Source organism: Panthera onca, chromosome X (genome assembly GCF_046562875.1).
Source record: "Panthera onca isolate mPanOnc1 chromosome X, mPanOnc1 haplotype 2, whole genome shotgun sequence".
In the NCBI taxonomy this organism is placed as follows: domain Eukaryota; kingdom Metazoa; phylum Chordata; class Mammalia; order Carnivora; family Felidae; genus Panthera; species Panthera onca.
Window position 1 is genome coordinate 1668298 of NC_138357.1, and position 24237 is coordinate 1692534.

The 24237-nt window shown below is 61.4% G+C and overlaps 1 protein-coding gene and 1 long non-coding RNA gene across 3 annotated transcripts; one reads left to right on the forward strand and one right to left on the reverse strand.

Moving 5' to 3' along the window:
• The first annotated feature begins 4191 nt into the window (after positions 1-4191).
• EMD (emerin) lies at positions 4192-7137 on the forward strand. Its single transcript, XM_081794358.1, has 6 exons — positions 4192-4510; positions 4600-4707; positions 4880-4957; positions 5178-5311; positions 6260-6306; positions 6401-7137. Exons 1-6 carry the CDS (start codon positions 4429-4431, stop codon positions 6732-6734), a joined length of 783 nt encoding a protein of 260 aa, XP_081650484.1. The 5' UTR covers positions 4192-4428; the 3' UTR covers positions 6735-7137.
• A 10971-nt stretch (positions 7138-18108) lies between these two features.
• On the reverse strand, positions 18109-22024 carry LOC145713488 (uncharacterized). Of its 2 annotated transcripts, none has more exons than XR_014136621.1 (3): positions 21369-22024; positions 20237-21230; positions 18109-20138 (listed from the first exon to the last, which is right to left on the reverse strand). It is a non-coding gene; the product is annotated as an uncharacterized LOC145713488 (long non-coding RNA). The 2 variants fall into 2 exon arrangements; XR_014136620.1 differs by having other exon boundaries at positions 20645-21230; positions 21369-22014.
• Positions 22025-24237: the final 2213 nt, after the last annotated feature.

Genomic DNA, 24237 nt, shown 5'->3' on the forward strand with positions numbered 1-24237 from the left:
AGAAAGCCTTAATTGGTAAAATCGCCCAGGAGCCGGGGGGCGGGGGCGCGCCGCGAGCTCGAGCGCCGGGGCCGCCCGGCGACTCCGCCACCCCCCCATCCCCGATGAGCTCACCGCCCGGCGAGGTCCGCCTGGGGGTGGGGGTGCCTGCCTCAAGATCCCGCGGGGTCTACGGGGCCCACATCTCAGCTCAGCGGGAAAGGCCCCTCCCTCCAGGGAGCCGCCCACAGTCACGGCCCCCTGCATTTGCCCCAAGCCTGGGCTGGCCGGGCAAGTTGGATTCTGCCCCCTAGGGTGGGGGGGGGGGGGGACGGACAACAGTCCGCTGCAGGTGTTCGCTGAGCTCCTACCACCCGCAAGGCCACAGTGGGTCAGAGCCCCGAGCCCCGTGCCGAGCGAGCATCCCGCTGCCACCGATTTGGCCCCTGCTGGCTGCCAGGCCTGGCCTGGGAGCCAGCGGCAGAAAGACACTGATTCTCAGGAGCACGATTAGGTGCGGTCCCGAAGTCTGCGAGGGCCCAGGGCGGTGCAGTCGAAGAGCCAAGTATCGGGGCTCCTGTTCCTCTTCTACATGCCAACAGCCTGGCAGCTTCAGATTGGGCTCAAATGTCATTTCCTTGGGGAAGGCCACATAAAGCAGTGTCGTTTTAACATGTTGCCCACAAAGCCCAATAAGAACTACATTTTACATCCTGAGCCAGTATTATGTGCTTGCCCGTGCACACGCACACAGATTGACCCAAGTAACTGAAAGAAACATTTCACAAAATGAGACTTCTCCTTACTACCTGCAAAGCACTCTGATATTTTTTTATTCTATTCTACCTCATTAAAAGAAAAAGAGAGGGGCGCCTGGGTGGCTCAGTCGGTTAGGCACCTGGCTCTTGATTTTGACTCAGTTCATGACCTCACTGTTCATGAGTTCAAGCCCCACATTGGGCTCTGTGCTGACAGCGTGGAGCCTGCTTGGGACACTCTCTCTCTCTCTCTCTCTCTCTCTCTCTCTCTCTCTCAAAATAAATAAATAAGTAAACATTTAAAAAGAGAAAAAGAAAAGAAGAAAAGGAGGGACGGGGAAAGAAGTCGGTCATACCCGCTAAATGAATTTGGCCGTCCATCTGCAGTTTAACACTAACAGCAAGGCGCTGATCGTCCTCCTGGCCTCCCTGCATTCATTGCTGCCTTTGCCGGCTCCACTGGCAATGACCTTCCACCCTGACCCAGAGTGGGATCTTCCAGCGGTGCCAGGGTCTCCCGCCGCTCCCTCTCGTGGGAACCCCCCCACACACACACACTGCTGGGGGGACCAGTGGATTTTTGTCACTTGATAGATGAGCATGGATGGCCACCATGAATTCAGGCCTGTGAGGTGGCTGTGCCGGCGCTTATGGCCAAGACTGTCCTTCGGGGATGGAAACAGACATTGTAATGGTGGAGCTCACCATGGAGGCTATGGCCACGTGGCCGGATCTTGGGACCCCCACCTCCATTTGAATCCTCTTTTTACACTACTGCCTCCCTCCTCCTCTGTACACGACCCAGACAGGCTGGGGGGAAGCGAACGTTTGTACGGCGCCCGCTGTTCTCTGGCGAAGGTTTGATATCGGTTGTGACAATCTTCCGCGTACTTATTTTCACAGTAGTCCTGCCCTTACGACTTTTGTTCCTATCTGAGCAATGTTTCAAAGTATTTGAATACCACTAGGTAAATCCAAAGTATCCTTAACATCTTTGAAAAGTTAAGTTTTATATCAAACTAAAGTATCAAGAAGATTCTGATCTTAAAACGTTAAAGAGCTCAGTCAACAATCGTCTGGCTGAAGTTCCAGAGAAATTCCTCCTCTTCTTTACCTCTGCACACCCTTCCCAGAAAGACTCTGCTGGAGGCCCAAGATTTCCCCCAACAGCCCCTGTGATGACTCAGAACCCCCAGACCGTCCAGGTCACTGTCCCGAGAACTAAATACTAGCCGTGGGGACGTCCATGATGGAATTGCTGCACTGGCGATCCCTGAGCATAGTCGCCTCCCTGTCTAGGCCTCCAATTCCTCCTCTGTGTGATGGGGGTGGTGCAGAGGGCCTCTCAGCTCCAATGGTCAAGGGCTTTCCTGGTTTCTGGTGTCCAGAATAGACCTGCACGGCAGTGGGGCTGGATTGGGGCTACAGGTGCCCGCGGGGTGGGCGCAGGGGACCGTCACGGTTCAGCCTCCTGGTGCCATCCGTGGTGGGACCCCGTAGCGGGGCAATGGGTGGGACATAAAAGGCAGAGTGCCGAGGCAGGTGCCGGGGGAAGGGGTGTTCCTTGGGGAGAAGGCAAACCTAGAATTCCTTGACCTCATAAGGAAACAGCTCGGATCCCTACGGGGAGGGGTGGCGTGGAGGAGGACCGGGCCTCTGGGACAGGGGCCAGCACTGCAGAAGAAGGCTTGGAGAGGTGCTCGGGAATCCGATCTTGCCAAAACTCACAATTCCATGAGGCAGCCTCTGAGCGCCCCGAGCCCGAATGCCATGTGTTTCCCTGCTCTGAAAGATGAACAGCAAGCCCCCGCCCTGCCCAGGCTGTCCCCTTGCTGCTGCCATGCACTTGTCTCGGCAGCCACACACCTCCGCCTCCGATTTCGAGAGACAGAGCAGGCTTTGCGTATACTCTAAAACCCAGCCAGCTGCAACTCTTCTGGGGGTCTTTGCGCGTGCTCACATCAGGACCACAACTCCTCACCACTCCGTGTGTGGCTACCTCTTCTCCACCCCATAACTCACAGAGACCCAGTCTGTGACCCTCACCAGCTGGACCTAGCAGCCTGGGTTTGACCAGAGCCCTCCCCTCGTCTCCTGGTCGCCAGCTGTCATCTGACATCAGACACAATACCTCCTCTCCCTATGCTCCCAGCTCTGGCCCTACCCAGGGAGGAGTACATCAGTTGGACCGACACTCCATTAGCCGGCTTCATTCACGATATGATTGTTATAATCACGCCTTTGCAATCTCCCCAGGGACAGCTCTTTATTGACCAAGGCCCCCACCATTTCCTAATAGTAGTCTACGCTCTTCCGCAGGCCTTGCAGCCCTCCATGGTTTGCCCACAACAGGACCCCGGATCCCTGTCTTTGCACCCTCCCCTGTGCTGCAACGGGGCCGAGGCCCACCCAGATCCAAGTACTCAGAGCCTGCCAAGCCTTATTGGAACTCGTGAGCAGGCCCTCTGGGTCTGGAAGGCGCCCCGATTCCCCCCCCCCCCCACCAGGCTGCCTCCTGGGGCGACCGGGGCTGGGGGGTGGGGCAGGCATTGCAAGAGGAGAGCAAACCCCCAGCGCCCCAGGTGGATGGCATGGTGGGTCAGACGTACACTCGCCGTCTGCGCGCCTCACTCGGCCCTCTGCCAGTGCCCATTGGCACGCCCAGTCCCTTGCAAGGCTGCTTGCTCCTGGAGTGCCGGCGGCCTCCTGGCCCAGTGCCCCATTTCCTCCCGAGTGGAGTGGGGAGGGAGGGAGGCGGTGGGGACCGGCGGGACGGCGGGCGCAGGTGCGCGGGCCAGGACCGCGTAGAGCGGGAAGGCGGGCCAGGCACAGGGGTTGTGGCGCGGCCGCTTCCCTGGCGTGGGGCACGGGCGTGAAGCTCTGGCAGCAGCGCCGGGCCTGGGACGCGCGGTCTCCAAGGGCTCGCTCTTAGGATCGGGTCCCTTCCTGCTGCTGCAGGGGCGTCCGGGGAACCCCAGGCGCGGGAGTCCCGAGTAGGGAGGGGGCCGGGGGGCTGCGGGGACGGGACGGAGTCCACGTGACTCGGGGAGCGCGAGCCACGCCCAGCGCCTCGGTCCCGCGCGGCTTTCCTGTCCTGGCCGGTTTCTGCCGGTTCGATTTGCGTAGGCACCCCCTACCTCCTCCCTTCTGGCCGTGACACACCAGCCGGTGACGCCTCGGCCGCTGACCCCGCCCCGCTCCCACGTCCCGACGAGCCCACGCTCTTTCCCCTCGCGCGCAGGCCCAGCTCCCCTCTCGAGTCCCTCCGGAACGCGCCAGCGGGCGGTGTCTCTAGAGTCGCCGGCCCCGCCCCCTTCCCGGGGCGCGCGGCCCCGCCCGTTCCCGCGGCCGGTCGGGCGTGCGCGGTCCGGGCTTCCGCGCACGCCCCGCCCCCTTCTGCCTCTAGCCTATCCTGCCCGTTTGTGACGTCAGGGCTCGTCAGGCCCGCCCCGCCTGCTCCCACGGCCCGACCGATCCGCACCGGCTGCTGTTCGCGGCCCGGCCCCGCCCCGCACAGCGCGCGCCGTCCGCAGAGCCCGCGGCCGTGACGCGGGCGTGACGCGGGCGTGACGCGAGTGCCGCCGCTCCCGAGGCGCTCGCGCTGTCCCCGCCGCGCTCCGAGGCAGCCGTAGCTCGGCCCGCGTCGCCAGGCCCCGGGCCGCCCCCGGGTCCCCGCCGCCCGCCGCCCGCCATGGACGACTACGCGGTCCTGTCGGACGCTGAGCTGGCCGCCGTGCTGCGCCAGTACAACATCCCGCACGGGCCTGTCGTGGGTACGCGGCGGCGAGCGGGCCCCCTCCCCGCGCCGCCCCCGGGCTCCCGGCCCTCGCCCCTGACCGCCCCGCGTCCCGTGTCTGGCCAGGTTCCACACGCAAGCTCTACGAAAAGAAAATCTTCGAGTACGAGACCCAGAGGCGGAGGCTCTCACCCCCGAACTCGTCCGCGTCGTCTTTCTCCTATCGGTTCTCGGGTGAGGCCCCCGCCCCAGAGCCCCACCTGGCGTCCCGTGGGGACGGGGCTTGGGCGCCACGGAGGCCGGGGTCGGGAGGGTGCAGCAGGGGCGCCGGCCGGGAGGGAGGGGCACGGGGGAAAGGAGGGGGGCCTCGGGGGCAAATGGTCCCGGCCCCCCCCCCCCCATTCAGACTTAGACTCGGCTTCAGTGGACTCGGATATGTACGATCTGCCGAAGAAAGAGGACGCCTTACTCTACCAGAGCAAGGGTAAGGCCGCGGTGGGCCGGGCACCCAGCCACCTTTATGGCACTCCCTCAGGGACCCTGGTGTCGGGGGGAACCTGGGATCTCGACCCCCATCACCCTCGGCAGCCCTAGAGGGGCGAAACGGTGCCACAGGCTGGCAAATGGGATTCAGATTAGGGCCACTGGGCCGAGGTGGGGCATTGCTCTCTCCTCTGCTACCCTGTCCCCCACCCCTTCCCAAGGCTACGGTGATGACTACTATGAGGAGAGCTACTTGAGCACCAGGACTTATGGGGAGCCGGAGCCTGTGGGCGCCTCGAAGGCGTTCCGCCAGCCCCCAAGTTCACTCTCAGACACAGACACCTTTCACCACCAGGTGAGCTGGCCGTTGAGCACTTGGGTGCTACCTGAGGGGGTCGTAGCTGCCTTCGGATAAAACAGGGGGGCTGCTGGGACAAATGGTGGCCCCCGTGCCTCCAGAAAGGTGTGGTCAGCAGACACCTTCCTGGTCAGGACCGTTCTTTGGGGGCTGTCAGAACTGTTAAGAATAGAGCACTTGTGGGGTGCCTGGGCGGCTCAGTCAGTTAAGCTTCTGACTTCGGCTCAGGTCACGATGTCATGGTTTGTAGGTTTGAGCCTCCTGGTCAGGCTCTCTGCTGACAGCTCGGAGCCCGGAGGCCGCTTGGGATTCTGTGTCTCCCTCTCTCTCTGCCCCTCCCCGTCTCACGCTCTGTCTCTGTCTCCTTCAAAAATAAATAAACATTAGGGGTGCCTGAGTGGCTCAGTCCGTTTAGCGCCCAACTTCGGCTCAGGTCATAATCTCGCAGTTCGTGGGTTCGAGCCCCGCGTCGGGCTCTGTGCTGACAGCGTGGAGCCTGGAGCCTGCTTCGGATTCTGTGTCTCCCTCTCTCTCTGCCCCTCCCCCTTTCGCACGCGCTCTCTCTCTCTCTCTCTCTCTCTCTCTGTCTCTCTCTTAAAAAGAAACAAACATTAGAAAAAAATTTTAATACAAAAATGAATACACGTTAAAAGAAAAAGACTAGAGCACTTGGGACCGGCCTTCCACCCTGATCTGGGATCTAGCTTTGAGCTCTTTCTCGGAACCTCGGGGCAGAAAGTAAGGTGCAGGCAGCCAGGACGGGCGAGGAGCAAGCAACAAAGCCCTACAGACACAGGGCTCAGACCTCAGGAGGGTCCTGGGAGGGGCAGGGTCTGGGCCTTTAAGCATCGGTCAGAATAGGCCGGTTGGGAGAGTTTGGACTGAGGGAGAGGACAGGCCACGCCGACCTGCCTGCTGGTCTCCTTTCCTGACTCTCACCTACAGGTGCGTGAGGACAGTCTTTTCTCTTCTGAAGAGGAGAGCAAGGATAGGTGAGTAGGAGGGAGGACCAGGCACTGGGTGCGATTCCAGGCCCTGGCGCCCCTCCCCCCCCGCCCGGCTCACCCGCTCCCCTCTCTGCCTCAGGGAGCGCCCCGTGTATGGCCGGGACGGCGCCTACCAGAGCGTCGCGCACTACCGCCCTGTGTCCAGCGTGTCCAGAAGCTCCCTGGGCCTATCCTATTATCCCACCTCCTCCTCCGCCTCCCCCATGTCCTCCTCTCCATCTTCCCCCACTTCGTGGCTCACTCGTCGAGCTATCCGGCCGGAAAAGCAGGCCCCTGGGGCCGGTCTGGGCCAGGACCGCCAGGTCCCCCTCTGGGGCCAGCTGCTCCTGTTCCTGGTCTTTGCCGCCTTCCTGCTCTTTGTTTACTACTCCTTGCAGGCTGAGGACGGCAATCCCTTCTGGACGGAGCCCTGAGGCTCTGGCTTCGTGGCCGCCTGTTCTCAGAAGTCCTGGCTGACTGCCTTAGTAGTGTTTGCTGGGGGAGGGGGTGGGGGCTTTTCTGTGTGTTCTGGCTTGGGAGCGCCGGGCCTGGGTCCGGGCACCGCTCGCTCCCCTCGTTCTGCGGGGTAGGTGGCAGGCCCAGGCCCTCCGTGGCACGGTGGGCCTGGGCAGGCCTTCCTCTGGAGCCTTCTGGATCCTGCTTGCCTCTGACCCTTAGGGCCCAGGAGGGCAAGACTCTTCTCCCGGAGAGGAGAACATGGTTGTTGTCGTTGCATGCCTCCTGTCCGTTGTCACCTCGTTGGGGGGGGGGGGTCAGCCAAAAGCCACCCCGACTTTGTTTTCGTGGACACGCAATAAAAAGACCATTTATTTTTAACGTGTGGGCTCCTTCTGCTGGGTATGGGTCGGGCTCCCCCGGCTGGGGGCCTCCGGGGTCGACATCTGGCTTTGTCGCTTCTCCCCTTTTGCTTTGGGGTTGGGGTAGGGATCGCATGCTACCCGTAGGCGCGTTTGCGCTTTACTTGTAGGGTTCCTGACTCCTTACCCAAAGCTGCTGTAACTACTTAGGACAATAACTGCCACCACGGGGCACGGAGAGCACATTTGGGAATGCAGGCGAGGGCACGGGCACAACGCTACTTACAGAGGCTTTAACCTCGGAGAGCTGACAACGGGCCTCAGTGTCCAAGGGCAGGGACGTGGGCAGGAAAGGAGACATGTTTGTTTGCTGGGGTTTCTCCTGGAAAGCTGCTTGCTTAGTGGCATGGGAACTCACAGTACTCAAATGCCTCATCGCTTCTGGGTCTAATCCAACCCCTTACCTGGCTATATTGTTGCCTATCTCCAGGTTTTCTGCGGGGCTGGGGGGTGTTTCATAATCTTCAAAGTTGACATACATATATATACATTTTTTAAGATTTCGTACACCCAATGTGGGGCTCGAACTTACAACCCCGAGATTGAGTCACAGGCTCTACTGACTGAGCCAGCCAGGTGCCCCAAAGTTTACATGTATTTTTTATTTTATTTATTGACTTATTTTTAAGAGAGAGAGAGCACAAGCCAGGGAGTGGCAGGCGGTGGGGAGGGAGAGAGAATGTTAAGCAGGCTCCACGCTCAGCATGGAGCCCGAATCAGGGCTCAATCCCACGACTGTGCGATCATGACCTGAGCCGAAATCAGGAATCGGACGTTCAACTGACTGAGCCACCCGGGTGCCTTTACATGTAGTTTTTAAAGCAAGTGCTAAGGAGCCCGAGGGCAGCAGACTGCGTGAGGCCCTGCATCCTGGTTCTGCATGCCAGCTGAGGAGGAAGGCGCAAGGGGTGGGGGTGGGGGGTGGTCCGGGCAAGCACTCCAAGCACTCAGGTGGCAAGCAGAGTCCCTGGCACGGGTCCCCGACAGGTGGGGCCCTGGCATCAGTCCCTCACCTCTGACCAGCTCCTTGCTTGGGCAGTAGGACTCGGCCAGGCCTACCTCCCTGGGCACAGCACCCGCGGGCCCCTATTTATGGTACACAGTGAACTTGGGTCAGGGCTGGAACTGGGACCCCCCCCTACCCCGTGCTCCTGACCATTTCTTTTTCCTGCATGCTAGTGTTTCTCCCACGTGTGTGTGTGTGTGTGTGTGTGTGTGTGTGTGTGTGTGTTTTCTTAAAGTAACACGTGCATTTAGAATTTAGGGAACAAAATGAAAGAAATGAATGGCTTCTCATTTTCTCACCACCCCCACAGCTCAGCCTCCCTTGTTTGCTCCAAGCCACTCCCACCCCGGCTCACCCCCACCCCCGCTCCCCACCCCTCTCCCGCCAGGGCCCAGCCACTTTCGGGGAGGACTCCCCAGGCTCCCTGCCTCTTCCCCTTACCGTCCACCTAGACCCGGCTGCTCTGGGGTGGGCGGTGGGCACGGACACGAGACGGTGCCTCCTTCCTGATGACGAAGGGGCCTGATGATCAGTGAGCCCATGTGAGGCCGCCAGTGCACCAAGACCCCAGAGGGGCACGATGATGCAACTCGTCTTACCCACTGATCCCCAGTCAGGTGTGTTGAGAGGAGGGACTGACCCTGCCTGGGAGGGCAGCTACCCCACGGGCACTTGGCACCCAGGCAGAGACGCAAGTGAAGCCTAGCGGACCCAACATAGGGCCTGGGGAAGTGGCGAACTTGACGCGGTGACACTCTGGAGTGGCTGGGGCAGAGTGAAGGCACAGTGGGAGGCGAAGGGGAGCTGAGCTTGAGACATCCCAAGGAAAGGACAGAGACGGCATGGCTTCTGGACGTGATGGCCCTCTATAGGCCTCTATCTGGTGCGGGAAAGGGGGCAGGGCGACAAGGTGTGCTTGGCAACCACTGTGGTTTCTTGGATGTGAGAAGAGAGGAGAGGGAGGAGACGGTCCTACCCATGTGACTCAGTCTCCCCCTTTCCATTCATTTCTTCCCCGAGGTGACCTGCATTCACCCCCCTGTGGCCAGGTGGAGGATTGCTGAGGACTCGCACAGTCCCTAGAGAGCTCCCCCTTTGAGCCTCCTGCCCTAGGGCTCAGAGACACCCCTGTCACATGCAGTCTCGATAGCTTGGGAGGATATTGGGCCTTCCCCAGGACTCCACTTCAAGCCTGGCCCCCTGCCCCAGGGCTCTGTGGGTCCCCGCGGACTCCCATACCTTTCCCAGTGCTCTGAAGGCTCCGGGCCTCCACGTGCTATTGTGCCCCATCCCTAGCAGGCACCCGAGTGCTCTCTGCTGCTCTGGGGGCCCTGATCCTAAGGCTGTGGATGGCTCCATGGGGATCTGCTGGAGCACTGAGCTTCAAGGTCTCTACTTAGTGCTCTCTAGGACTCTGGGACTGCCTCTGGGAAAGCTCCCACGGGCCCCCCTCCTGAAGTTACCTAGGGCTCCGGAGTAGCCCCACCAGGGCAGCTGGGGTTCCAGGATTCCCACTCCCAACAGTTCAGGTCATCCTCCTTCCCCCTCCAAGGGCTTGTGAGGTGGCCAGGGGCACAGTAGGGGGACAGTAGCTGCCCTCGGTCCAGGGCACAGCGGCTGTGCTGGTGCAGGGATGTCAGCCCTGCTGGGAAGGAGAGGCCCCGGCAGGCAGGGGCTGCCAGACTGGGCACAGCAGCATCCCAGGACAGGGACAGAGAGGAGGGCCCTACAAACGTGGTCTGCAAGGAGTGCTCCTGACCCTGGCCCTCCAACACGGGCCCCTGAATGTCCAGGGGAAGAGGAGGACAGCACTGGAACGACATAGGACTGGGCCTGCCTTGACACGCCCACTGTCCAGAAGCCAGCAGCTGCGGCGAGAGAGGGCAGTGGCCAGGCCACTTGGTCCCAGTGCCTCCACGAGCATAAACTACCCCAGGCCTTAAGACCGTAACGGATGGGAAAGTCGCACTACCTCCTCTCTGTTCTGGAAAACGGTGGGCCTGCCACCCTAGGCGCCCGGTGGCCAGTCCCGGGCGACACCGCCCTCTCAAGGCAGGCCGCACGCAGGTGAATAAAGTCAGGCCCCACCACTTCTGCGGGGCATGCTGGCCAGGGTCCCCACAGGACAGCTCCAGAGCTGGGCTGAGCCGAGGAGGAGCCCCTGTCCCTCCCTGGGTGCCACATCCTGTCCAGGCAGCTGTGACACACGCAGGGAAGCAAGGGCGAAAGATGCCAGCCTGGGGGTGGGGAACAAGCCCCGGGGGGAAGGCTCCGCACGGAGGCTACAGGACGGACCCGGCCCTGCCCAGGCAGGGGGCAGAAGGGAGCAGGACTGGGGCTCCATCCCTGCAGAGGGCTCTGGGGTAGGACGGGCGCATGGCACCGGGACTCCATCCTACGAGCGGCAAGCGGGCTGGGACCCGGTGCGCTGGCAGAGTCCCGGCAGGACACCCCGGCCGCTAGGTGCTAGGAGGAGACAGGGAGGGGCAAGGCCCGGGCCCGCCACCGGGCTCACACACAGGGTGTGGAGGCCTGGTCACCTGCCCGGAGCCAGCGGGGATGGTGGCCCAGCCCCGCCGCACCCGCACCAGCGCCCAGGCCTTGCCTGCCAGGCGGGGCGCCAGGAGCAGAGGAGCGGTCCCCGCCACACGGCGACCGCAGGCTGGCCCCATCTCATCTTCTAAGTGTAGGGACGGGACCGCTGGCCACCCTAGTGGGGAGCAGCACGCCCCCCGCCCCCCATCCTTGGGGTCCTGTCCGCTCTGAGTCCAGGCAGCGCAGGGCAGGGGGAAGCTGACCAGCCCCACCCCACAGCCAGCCTCCAGCCCGCCCCAGCCACACCTCTGCACCTGGCCCTGCCTGTCGCCCTTCTGCCCCATCGCCCGCCGCCCCCCATCCCCCCAAAAGAGGCTGGAAGGGGACTGGGGTGAGGAAAGGGGGGCACCCGGCCCCTCAGGGTGGGTGGGGCCGCCACTCACCCGAGCCAGCGAGGGAGTCCCAGCACCTCCACAAGGGGAACCTTAGTCCGGGGCCCCTTAGGATTCCGTGGGCCCACCCCAGCGCGTGTGGCCACATCCCGCTCCAGGGCATAGGGCCAAGGTGCTGCAGGGCAGCCCCGACCACGGAACCCCGGCGGAACCAAGGGAAAGAGGATGGGGTGGCCGCTAAGACAGGGCCAGCGAGCACGCAGAGCAGAGCGACAGGTGCCCGCCACAGGCACCTCCCGTGCGCTCAGCGCTCTGCAGCTCTGGACGGTCTCCTCCCGCTCCCGCTCCCGCTCCCGCTCCCGCTCCCGCTCGGGTGGGTGTGGGGGAGTGGGCCCATGGCAAGTGCAGACGGGTCCCCCAGAGGGTGGGGTCTCCTCCTCCGGGGCAGGTGCATCCAGGGGAGGGCCGTCCCGAGCGGGGGCCGCTGTGCTGTGCGGCTCGGAGGTGGGGCTGGCTTCCGCCGCCTCTAGCGCTCCCCACGGGCTCCCCACGGGCCGGGCCGTGTCTCTCAGCAGGTCTCCAGGAGCCCGGCCAGGCCACTGGCGGCGGCGGAGGGGACGGGGCTGAGCAAACCACTGAGCCACGCGTGGGGTGGGGGGTTGCCCTTGAGCCGGCACAGCTGCTGAGGACCGGCCGGGCACAGACGTCCTCGGGCAGAGACGGTGAGGTGCAGGGATGGGCACCGAAGGTGGGTGGGCAGGTGAGCGGGCGCAGGATCTGGCTGCCGGGGGCTGCGCCCACCCACAGGGCCGGCCACCAGGGGGAGCGCCTGCGCGGCCCCGCGAGGGAAAGGGAAGACTCCGCGCCCCCCCGCCCCCGCCCCCCCCCCCGCCCCCCCCCCCCCCCCCCCCCCCCCCGCCACCGCCGCCGCCGCCGCCACCACTGCCACCACCACCAGGGGCAGGAGGCCTCCGAGGGAAGAGGGAAGGCCGGGCCCTCCTTGCTGTTCCTCCTGCCGGGGCCGAGGGACGGGAAAGCCGTTCAGCTCAGACACACGCCAGGGAGCTGGCGACGACGCCGGTCAGATGGCCCCGGCGTGTGGGGCCACACTGGGCCTGTGGGTCTCCGGGGGCCGTCTTCAGGACCAAGCCACCCGACACGCTGGCCGGGGGATGTCCCCAGGAGCCACGACCACAGTCCCCGAGGTCAGGCCCAGCAAGCAACGCCCTGGTCTCTGCTGCTGCTCCCGGGACACGGCCCCGCTGCCCCGGGACCCTCTGTCCTCGGGTTCAAAAAGCACACGGCGGCCGCCCCCTTCCCGCCCGCCCCCCGCACGGTGCCACGAGCTGCACCACGGGGCCTGGCCCTGCGCGGCAGCAACGGCCAACGGGAAAGGCCCGGCCCACAGAACCGGCGTGACACACAGAGCTCGTGAGCATGTCAGAGCGTGTCAGAGCGAGCTCATCTCTGAGGCCCAGCCAGGAAGGACGGGGTGGGCACTTCCCCAGGGAAACCAGATGCTGCTGGCCTCCTGTGGCCACAGTGGGAGCTCCTTCCTGGATTGACAGCTGCACCCCGCCCCTCCCCCAACGCAAGCCTGCCACCACCTGGGCCACCAGAGTCCAGCACGGGGCCACCCGGCTACCCGAACCATCACTGAGGAGGGGCCCGCTCCTCTCCACTCCCTGCCCTCACCCGCTTGCCAGCCGCCCGGCGGAGGGCAGGGGGCAGAAGGGAGGGCACGCCTGTGTGTGGAGAGAGGTCACCCCCGCCTGCCTCACGGGGCAGCTGCCCCCGGCCCCGGGGAAGGAGAGGATGCGGGGGCGGGACTGAGGCGCCCGGGCGGGAGCACCGGCGGTCCGGAGCCTCCTGCTCTCAGGCCTGGGCAGGACTCAGCACGCTGGCAACGGTGCTGACCGGCTGCCGTGACGACAGACAGCTGCCCGCCCCTGTGCCGGGACGGCCGCCAGGGCTGCACGCTGCCCTGCAAAGGGCAGAAAGCGCCCCTCTTGGGCTGCGTGGGCCGCCCGGGAACCCGGTCCCATATTCTTCTTCCTGTCTCTGGCTCTTTGTGCGTTTTGTCTGCGAGCCTTTAAAGACGAAGAGCCACCCTCTGCCCATACACATGCGGGCCCTGCCTGCCTTGGTCCCCGGGCCGGAACGTGCCACCCCCCCTTTAGACAAAGGACGTGTTCCTGAGGGGCCCTGTGAGACCAGGACGCCCGCACCCAGGTTCAGGAGCCAGGACGCTCCTCCTGTGTCGTCCCCTCCAGCACTGCTCCAGGTGGACCCGTGTGACCTAGAAGGACACAGCAGAGGGGAGGGAACAAGAACACAGATGTGAAGTTGTAAAACGGCTGAGGCTTCAATCTCGGGGCCCCTCTCTTCTCTCTCCCCCCCCCCCGCCCCCTCGCTCTCCGTCTCTTTCTGTCTCCCGTCTGTCACATCGCTGGCTCTGGGAAGCCCTGCCCTGTGCTGCCCTATGGAGGGGCCCCACGGGGGAGGCACCGGGGCCCCGCCACAGCCACGGGAGCCAGCTTGGATGCAGGGCCCGCTCGACAGGCAGACCGGGTGGCTTGGGCCCTAGCTGATGCCTGGACTGCGGCCTGTGAGCCACCTTGAGCCAGAGCCCCCCAACCGAGCCCTCTAGGAGCCTGTCCTCAGACAGTGTGGAGGTCAGAACACAGGGATTAGTGGTGGCAGGGGTACGTCGGGGTAACTCGGTGTGCAGCAATGGGTGAGGAATACAAGGAAGCGGTCCAGCAGGAAAGCGCCACGACCCGGTAGCTGGGGGCAGGGGGAGCAGGGAGGACGAGAGGCAGAGGCTAGTCCGTTTGATCCCACGGCCACAACACGCTCGTGTGCCACGTCGCAGAGCCGCTCGGGTATTTACGTGGAGAAAGCCTCTCTGAGTAAGTCTGGAGCAAAGGAACCCACGAGAAGCCCCGGAAGCCATTAGGAAGAGCCTGGAAAGCCCGATGACACAGAAACTAAACGCGTCGGCCCGGCCTGAACAAACCCAAAACCACAGTCAAGAGACAAGTGACAGTGCAGCGCGGGGAAAGATTAGCAAGACGTGACTCAGGCCTCGTAGCATCAACCTATCGAGAGAGCTTGAGGCGGTCCAGCAGGAAAAGCGCCAAGACCCGGTAGCTAGAGGCAGGGGGCGCGAGCAGGGAGAAGGAAAGGCAGAGGCTACACCCTTCGACCCCACGGCCAGAACCCGCTCGTGCGCCACCCTGCAGAGCTGCTCATTCTGGAGACAAATGGCGGCCAGTGCCGGGCACTGCATTGCCCCCACCAGCCGGGGACAAGCCACCGCGGAGTCAAACAAATAGCGACCACCAAAGAGACCGGCCCTGGTGGGTGGGTGGCGGTCGTGGCGCCGGGTGCCGAGCAGCTCCGGGCGGCACCGCCGGGGCCCTGGGAGGCCATGTTGCTGGAGAAAGGCAGTGGCTTCCCAGCAGCTAGAGGGCCGACGGCACCCACGGACCAGACGACTGGCAGGGCCGGTCCCGGGCAGACGACCCCCTTGCCCGTCTGCACGCTCCCCCCAGATCCACGTTCTCGGTCTCAGGGCCCAGGGTCCTCCCCCGGCCCCGAGCTCAGGGTGCGGCTCTGTCCTCTGCCTCATCCGAGGGTTCTTTGCATCCCCACTGCCGGGCCCCACTCTGATCTCCGCCCCTCTCTCCTACGTGTCCGGACCTATCCGCTCCGGTCTGGGACTTGCCGGGCGCCTGTACAAACCCGACAGACACCTTCTCCCCGCCCGGGCTGTGGACGGTGCCCTCCAGACAAACCGGGGCAGGAAACGCTGACTGCCCCTCGTTGGGAAGTCCCCGAATCCTCGAGGGCTAGCAGCCTCCTGGCGTTTCCCAGGCCCGTGGGGACCCGGCCAAGGGGCCATGCCCAGGTAGGGAGGGCACGGGGCACGCACACACCTAGGAGTGAGTCTCAGGTCTCCGCAGCAGTGCTCCTCACAGAGGGGGTCCCAGACCCAGACCCGTGGTGGTGGCAGCAGCGTCAGCCCGGAGCTTGTTAGAGTCACAAGTTCTCAGGCCCCACCGCAGATCTGCAAGATCAGAGACCCCGGGGTGGAGTCCGGCGTCGCGAGGTTGAACAAGCCCTCCAGGTGTTCCCACGCGGCCGTCCAGCGTGAGAACCACGGGGACGGATGGTTCCTGATGGCACCCACTTGTAGAGAAGCCACGAGCTTTCTCTGCCTCTGCGGGGCCGCCCTTGCTTGTGACCTCCCCAGGTGACAGGCAGGGACAACCACAGGTGGTCCTGGAGAGCAGGGTGACTCGGGCAGGCCTCTCTCCCAGGGGGGCCACACCTGTCAAGTGGCGTGGGAAAGACTTTGTTACCTTCCTGCCGTCCTCACCTGCAGGAGCCTGGAGAGCTCCCCTGGCCAACACCACACTCGCGGGTACGGGCACCAGCTCTGCCCACCTTTTCCCGGGTACCGGGTACTAGGCCTGTGTGTGTGTGGAGGTGGGATCCATGCTTTACAGAGAACTGTCCCAGACGCACGCAGGGCCGCTGGAACACACAGCGCGCCGGGCAAGGAAGGGGCGGAGGGGGGGAGAGTGGGGCGGGGGTGCCACGATCCGGTCCCCGGGAGGCTGGATGCGCCCCGGACCGCACAGCAAGGCCGCTCTCCGAGGCCAGGGCGGGGAGGGGCTGCAGACGCGGCGACCATGCCCTTGGTCATCCCGGTGGGGCCGCCGCCCCCTTCTCCCCTCACTAGGCCCCCGGGGGCCCCGATACACTGGCCCTGGCCGTCTAGAGGGCCAGACACCGTCAGGTCGGCCTCGCCCCGGCGGAACGCACAGGTCCCCAGGCCTCGGGGAACGGAGACTCTGGCAGGGGCCAGGACCCGGAGAGGCGGGGAGCGGAGCCCAGGGACGGAGGGCGGTGTCCAGAAGGCCGGGGCGTCGTCCGCGCACGCCGCGCCCACCCTCACCGCCCCGGCACCGGTCTCCTCCTGTCCCTCAGCGCGCCACAGGAAGCCCCGCCCCACAGGTCGCGGGGCACCGCCTTCCCGCCCACCCCTTCCGGCTAGCTCCGCCAATGCCCCAGCTCGGCTCAGGACGGGGCCGCTCCCAGGCCGCCCGCGGAAGCCCCGGCCCCGCGGCCTGACGGACGTGTCCCCTGCCCAATCAAAACAAGCCGGTCTCCTGCGCGCCCCTCTGGGCTCGGCTCCCGCGCGCTCCTTTCTAGCGGTCGGGCCCGGTGGGCCGCGCGACGCCTAGACGTCCCGGCGGGACGAGCGGGACGTCTGCGTGCAGAGTCGCGCAAGTCGTCGTGTCCGTCCACGCCAAGCCCTGCTTGTGTGCTTTCGGCTGGAACTTGGATCTTGAAGTAACGGACCTCACGGGGAGTTCCGGAGAAGCGCCAGGGCGCCTCCCGCAGTTCCCTGGGACCGGCAGGGTGCACATCTCGTGCAATCGCACACCCGGCTTTGGCACTGCTGCCGTCCGAGAGCTGCTCCGTGTGTGCCGCACCCGCGTGTGCGGCCGCGCGTAGCTCTGCACTTTCGCCACGCGTGTAGATTCGGGCGACTCCCACGGGCATCCGCGTCCAGTTGGTTCCCTCCCAAGGACCCCTCCTGTTAACCTTTCGTAACCACAGCCTCCTCCCCTCTGCTCCCTCCCACCCCGCGACCACCAGTGTTGTGTGCTCGCTCGTGTACAAGTTGGTCATTTGAGCACTTCGGTAAATGGAACCATGCGGTATGCAGTAGGTCTCAGTGACGCGGGGTGGGCTTTTTTCCCTTCACTCTCATAATGCCCTTGAGATCCATCCAGATGGTCGCGTGTATCCATAGTCAGTTCTTCCTTCGTATTGCTAGCTACGGTCCTTGGTGTGGATCGACCGCTTGCTTCAAACATTCACCCGCTGAAGGACACGCTGCTCGTCCCCAGTCCTAGGCTGCTGCAGATACCCCCGCTATGGACATTCACGTACATGTTTTCGCGTGATCCTAAGCTTCTGTTTCTTTGGCCTAAATGCCCAAGAGTGCAATTGCTGGGTCCTATGGACATGGATGTTTAGCTTTAAATATTTCATTTAATTTTAGGGTATTTATTTAAGTAATCTCTATACCGAACGTGGGGCTCCAACCCACCACCCCAAGATCAAGGGTTGCACGCTCTTCCCACCGAGCCAGCCAGGCGCCCCTGGATGTTTAGCTTTAGGAGAAAGTGCCCACTTGCGGTCCACCCTGGCTGTTACCATTTTCCATTAGCACCCTGCACAGTTTTAGAGCGCATCATTGAACATTTTTACAAAGCAACATTATATTAAGCAAGATTGTTAACAATTTTGTCTCTGTCTTCTACATATAGTCTTCTAATGCAATCACCAACATAGTCATTTACAGAGTTTTACAAAGCATATACCCTGGGGCGGGGGCGGGGGGGGGGCGGGGGGGGGGCGGGCAGGGAAAAACAAAAATGAATAAAAATAAAAAGCATACATCCTATATATTTAATTGTGATTTTCTCTTACTTACTTAGCAATAGGTCTTTGAAAACCTTCCATGTCACTAAACAAATGTCTAGCTCATCTCTCTTCTGGCTGCGTGGTATCTGATGCATGTACTGTATGTATGTACTATATGCAGCTACTATAATTTACATAATGAATCCCCAACTGGATGGTACGTTTACCTTTCCTCTTCTCTCTGCCATTGGCATTAGCACCGCAAGTACCAACGGTGAACGTGTGTCAGCCTCCCTCTAGGATAATTACCTCTAAGTGAAATTGACAGGTCAAAACCTATGGGCGTTTGAAATGTCAATAGATACTAAGAGATGGCCTTCCCGACAGAAAGACCCCACTGGTGGTACACTAGGGCTGTTAGTTCTTTGTTACCTATGTTGCAAATATTTTGCCCCCAGTATGTCTTTTGTCTTCAAGGACAAGGCTTGCCGGTTTGGGCAGTCAAGAAGGTATACATTTTTTTTTTTTTTAAGTTTTTATTTTACTTTTATTTTCAATTACTTATTTTCTTTGAAAAATTTTAACGCGATTTATTTCTGAGAGACAGAGACAGAGAACAAGCAGGGGAGGGGCGGAGAGAGAGAGGGAGACACACAATCTGAAGCAGGCTCCAGGCTCGGAGCTGTCAGCCCGGAGCCCCACACGGGTCGAACCCACGAATCGTGAGTGAGATGGTGACCTGAGCCGAAGTCGGACGCTCCACCGACTGAGCCACCCAGGCACCCCAATTTTTAATTATTTTCCATGTTTGTTTATTTTTGAGAGAGAGGGAGAACGCGAGTGGGGGAGGGGCAGAGAGAGGGAGTCAAGAGGATCCAAACCGGACTCTATGCTGACAGCACAGAGCCCCATGTGGGGCTAGAACTCACAAACCGTGAGATCATGACCTGAACCCAAGTCGGAGGCTTACCCGAATGAGCCACCCAGGCGCCCCTAAAGTTTTTGTTTTTAAGTCATCCCTACACCCCCCCCCCGGGGCTCCAACTTCACACCCTGAGGTCAGGAGTCACATGCTCTACAGACTGAGCCAGCCAGGCGCCCCAAAGTTACACATTTTTATACCACCAAGGGTATTAAACTGTCAATTGGCGATTTCTGGGTTGCGTATCGTGGGCACGAAGGCCTCCTCCCACGTGTGATGACAGTAAGGAGACTCGGGGTGGCATTGGTGAGCCTGTTGCCAAGTCCTCGGTGACCCGGGCTGGTAGGTTGACCCGCTGGGCCAATGGCTGTGGCCCTGGGCGCCGGTCACATGATGCAGTGCTGCCTAGGCTGGGGGCTGGGGGCGGTGCCACTCTGACAGCCAGCCTCTGCCCTCCAGGGATGCCAGTCCAGCGAATACGGAATGAGAAACACGCATAGGTTGCGCGCGGGTAAGCAAGAGAAATCCCGGGGAAGAGGACGCAGAGCAAATGCAAAGTCAGGGGTGGGTGAGCAGGGATGCGCTAGGGCCGTGGGGAGGAGCTCCCGGGGTGGGGAGGAGCTCCCGGGGTGGGGAGGAGCTCCCGGGGTGGGGTTCCCAGGTGCCAGGAGCAAATGGCTTTCAGAAGGTCAGAGGGCAGAACCGAGACCCCACCTAAAACCCGTGTTGGTGAAGGGTGACCCCCGCGGGACAAAGGCAGGATGGTGCTATCAGGAGAAGTGGGTCTGAGGGAGCGGGGACGAACGCCCCGCTGACTCCAGTCCTAGCAGCTGCGAACAGGGAGGGGCTGCCTTCCCCCCACCCCTAGCTGCAGGCTGAGAGAGGAACCGCTCCCCCTGCATCGTCGTGGTACTGCTGCGCTCCGGGCCGGCCGAGCACATCCACCCTCCCTGGAAGGGTAGCTCACCCCAGGCTTCCGGCCCAGGACCCCCAGAGGCCCAGCGGGACACGTGTCAGCAACCTCAACTTGAAGACACGGCCCACCTTGGTGGAGAACCGGCAGGCCTGTCGAAGACAGGACTGGCCCTGTGGACCTTCCCAGGGTGCAACTCTCAGAGGCCAGAGGACATCATTTGCGGTCATGGCCTTGCGTGCTTGCGGTGTGCCTCGGCTCCTCCCATCCCGCAGCCCTAGCAGCCTGTTCGCGGCGTGATCCCCATTCACGGCTTCTTCCGCACCACTAGCTGGCAAGTGGCCCAGGCGGGGTGTGGATCAAGGACGTCGGGCTCAAGCCAGATCCCCTTCTGTGGGGCCGTGCTCTACGGCGCGGTTCGCTCCCTCACTTGGAGGTCCCCGGGGAACGTGTGGCACACTCAGCATGTCCTGGAGGCTTGAGAGGTGAGCCCAGGTGGCCATCCCCCACGGAAGCCTCCTCGGGCCAGCACACAGCAAAGGGGGCAGGGTGAGAAAGAGAGCCGCCTTCCCCTCTTGTGCTTAACCGGGGCAGGGCGGGGGGGGGGGGGGGACGGGACTTCAAAACCCAGACTGGCATTACCTTTGATTTCTCAGGAGATCAGAGAGTGGCGCTCGTGGATATGTACGCGTTGTTTGCGTTATTGTGATAGAAAGCTACTCCACCTCCCCAAGTCTTCAATGGCCTGTGAGACACAACAAAATAAAAACACAGAAGAGGGAATCGAACAGATAAGAATAATTTTAAAAGCCCAGGCACGGGGCACCTGGGCGGCTCAATCACTAGAGCACGCAACTCTGTGTCTCGGGGTTGCGAGTTCCAGCCCCGCGTTGGGCACACAGAGGTTCCTTAAAAGAAAAAAAAAAGCACCCAGGCAATTTTGAAAAAGAACTGTCGAAGTCGGGCGCCTGGGTGGCTAAGTCTGTTAAGTGTCTGACTTTGGCTCAGGTCACGATCTCTCGGTTCGTGAGTTTGAGCCCCACGTCGGGCTTTGTGCTGATGGCTCAGAGCCTGGAGCATAGATTCTGTGTCTCCCTCTCTCTCTGCCCCTCCCCTGCTCATGCTCTTTCTCGGTCTCTCTAAAATAGACATGAAAAAGCGTAGGAGTCACAAAACATAGCCTTTGGAATAAAATCCGTCAACAGACGGATGAAACCACAAACAGATGCCACTGAAGAAAGAATTACTGACCTGGAAGATGGTCCTCAGAAATCATCTCCTGCCCCATATCCCCTCGTGGTGGATAAGGTTGCTTCCGCCTTCCCTGAGAAATTGTGGCAGCCCCTCCTCAGAGATCCGGGCTCTGCCTCTTCCAGGCCCCTCATCCTGGCGTCTAGGTGTCTGCTCAGCCCGACCTCTTCCCCGCTTCCCCTCGCCTTAGGGACGGCAGCTTTCTGCCATACGATCTGTTTCTTCGGCCCTCCGGGCCCTGAGCCACCAAATGCTCGTATTCGATTTCGTCTGCTGAGAAACCGTGTCTATTTCTCGTCTCCTTCTCCTGCCCGACTGCTACAGAGTCGGACCTGGGAGTGCTCTCAGAAGAGGGGCCCGCCAAGTGGGGATGTGGGGATGGGTGTGGTCGCGCCCTTGGGCCCCAGGGCAGGGCTCGGGCTCCCTGCCAATGGGAACTGGGCGCGTACGTAGCACCCGTGCTCTGCGGGGACCTCTTCCTTCATCAGGCTGTCACCTGCAGTGAACCGGGATGAAGGGCCACCTGCGGGAAGCCCTGAGGAGCCGGCGTGGCTGCTGTACTGTCAGGGCGGCGGTAAGGACGGCTCTGAAGACCGTGGTGTGGTGATCCCCGAGCGTGCAGAGAAAACAATGGCAACTTTAGTTCCTCACCTCTCAGCTCCAGTCACAGCACGACACGCACAGAACTCCCCCGACAGCCCTAAAAATTCCCTTCCTTCCGTACCTGCAAGGGTTCCTCGTGGTGAAAATTAAACACAAGTTTATCGGTGCGGGTTACAGAATCCCAAAGTCCACTGAATTCCCAGCCTCTCTCTGTTCCTCGTGTGAAAGGTATGGCCGTGGTTGGAGGAGTGTGGCCCGGAAACCTGGAACTGGGACGTCTGCTCGGCCTCAGTCGAAGCTGAGAGTCGGGATGTCATCAGCCCCTCTGAGCCCCAGCAGGCTGTGGGAGGACAGGCATACACTGAGGGGGAGGGCAGAGTTCCTGTCCGCCAGCAGTTCCCCCTGTGGGCTCTGGGCTTCCTATTTTGATCGTTCTGTGACTCTGCTGTTTGTCGCCCTCCCCAATAGGGAATGATTTGGCATCATTTTAGGATTCCAAAGTTCCAGGCCACTGCTTTTCTGCTCCCAATCACGACTGGCATGGTAGCGCAGGAAGGAGATGGAAGTAACCTGTCTTATGCTCCGGGGGCAAGCAAGGCCACAGCTGGACTGCCATGGCTGTGGGTGGGCTGCTCTGGGCAGAGAACTCCTCTCCCAGACCCGCTTGCTTCAGAGGTGTGAGTGTGACGAGGCACGCTGTTTCCAATCATTTTCCTTCCGCTTTGGTAGCACAGGAGGGCCTGTGCCGCACACCTCTGCCCCCACTCTACCTGCACCTCCAGCCATCTCAACCTTCAACCTTCCCATCCCTGCTCCTGCGGGGCCGCCCCCCCCCGCCCCCCAGTGTCCCCTTCTCTCTAGGCATTCCCCTGTCTCCTGCTGGTCAGGCCGCACTTAAGAGCAGCGTTCCATTTCCGACTGAGCCCAGGGTACCAGGGCAGTTGCCCACCCCTGTCAGCGTGCGGTTTCCAGCCTGGCCCCCGCTGACGCCCGCTGCTCGGGGCGTTGCCGGCCTGGCGCAGACGACGCTGATTGGCTGGAGCCCAAGGAGCGACGGGACAAAACCCAATAACGTGGCTCTGCTGTCACCAGGGATTGGGTGGGCGGTGTCCTGAGCGGGTCGGGGGCATAGGGCCGGCCTGCCGGGCGGGCGTGGCAGGAGCGAGGCGGTGTCAAAGGTGGGTAGAGGGAGTCCCTGTAAGGCACCGGCGGTTTGGAGGTGGGTGCGAGCAGCCAGGAAAGCAGAGGAGGAGAGGGCTGGCCAGGGAGGGGAAAGGCGGGGCCTGTTCGATGCGGAGCCCGGGACCACGCCAGTGAGGCCCAGAAGGGACTGAGGAGTAGAAACGTGCCAGGAAGGAAGGGAGGCCCTCCATTGGGACATCTCGATGGCACCTCTAAAATCCTGGCCTCGGCCCTATGACATAGATACTATCACCGTCATCAACACAAAAAGGTTCATCCCCCCTCGCCCCACAACACCCAGCCGTCTTTCACCAACTACACCATTTGACAATGTGCTCCCCGCTCCCCCCATAACCTTGGCCATACTTTGTAGTCAGGAGGCCTAGCTGCACGCAGCTGGCCACAAGGCCGTCCCCTTCTCCTCGAGGTCGTGGCTCCTCTGGGCCCATTACCAAATCAGTCCTACCGCGTTGGCCTAGCACCTGTGGGGGCCTGCAGGCTTCTGGAATGGTCCTTGAGTCGTGCATCACCCTTGTTACTCTACTTTTGATGTGGATCTCATCTGATGGATGCAAGCAGGTGTGGTGCCCCCGTGTGGCCACACATCCCGGCTGTATTCACGACGGATTTCCTCAAGAATGTGGGGCTCCAGAGGTCACTCCAGAGGTCACGGACTCTTTCACTCCACACAAACCGTTTTCACACACACGCACGAGTGAACGGACGTCACAGGGCCCTACAACTCCACTCCATTTATATACGCCCAAGAGAAGTGAAAATACACATCCACAAACCTGAATGGGAAGGTCTGTAAATGTATGTCAGCAGAAGCAACCCACATGTCCATCAACTGATGGACCGATAAAATGTGGTCTACACATGGGACGGATGTGGTCACAAAAAGGAATGGAGTCTCAGCACACGCTACGATGTGGGCGAACCCCAAATGCGTTACACTAAACAAAGAAGCCAGACCTCAGAAGGCTGCATGCTGTATGACTGCAGTCCTAGGAAGTGTCCAGAAGAGGCAAATGCGCAGAAAGCGGAAATACAGGAGTGACCGCCAGGCACTGGAAGGGGAATGGAATGACTGCTAAGGGGTTCAGGGATTCTCTTTGGAGTGATGCAGAGATCCTAAACCTGACCAAGGTGACAGTCGCAAAACTCCGTGAGTATACGAAAACCCACTAAATTGTGCAGTTTAAAAGGGTGAATCGTATGGAGCGTGAGAGGTCAGAATTTCCTCTGCTTTTCTGAACTTTCTACAGTGATCCTTGTGTTTTACCAAAGATCCAGTGACATTTTTAGTATTTGTGTGTTTATATATTTTTGTATCTTGTATCCACTGTCAACTGTTTTATAGAAAAATACAGGTTTTTGAAATCTTTGGAAACAAGTACAGCAACGGCCATGCGAATGGTACAGGCCAGGAAACCAGTTCACAGTGATTTAAAAGGGCAGGAGCAGAAGCAGGACTCCAAGTGCCAGACCAGTTCTTTGGGCTCTCTACCATACATTCTAGAACAGAGACCCCCTGACGAGCACTTCGTGAGGACAATGAAAATTAGAACCGTATCAGACACTTCCAGTCAATTTTAGTTTTCAAGTTTGGACTGACCTCTAAGTTCCCTGGCTGTTTTCTTCCTGCGTACCAGCCACATGAGTCCTGTGCTCACAGCTGAAGTAACGAGTCCACCCCGGCCCTACACCATCCTCGAGCGGCACACCTCCCATCCAGTACCCTTTCCATACCCACCTTTCCGAGGTTTCTGTTGTGGGAGAGCGTGGCTCGCTCCCCTGGTTGAGAT

Excerpts from the sequence above, each read along its gene's own strand:
- EMD (XM_081794358.1), top strand. The coding sequence starts at position 4,429 with ATGGACGACTACGCGGTCCTGTCGGACGCTGAGCTGGCCGCCGTGCTG. Across the intron at positions 4,511-4,599 it reads CCCGCACGGGCCTGTCGTGG|GTTCCACACGCAAGCTCTAC; the intron begins GTACGCGGCGGC and ends GTGTCTGGCCAG. Across the intron at positions 5,312-6,259 it reads CAGACACCTTTCACCACCAG|GTGCGTGAGGACAGTCTTTT; the intron begins GTGAGCTGGCCG and ends TCTCACCTACAG.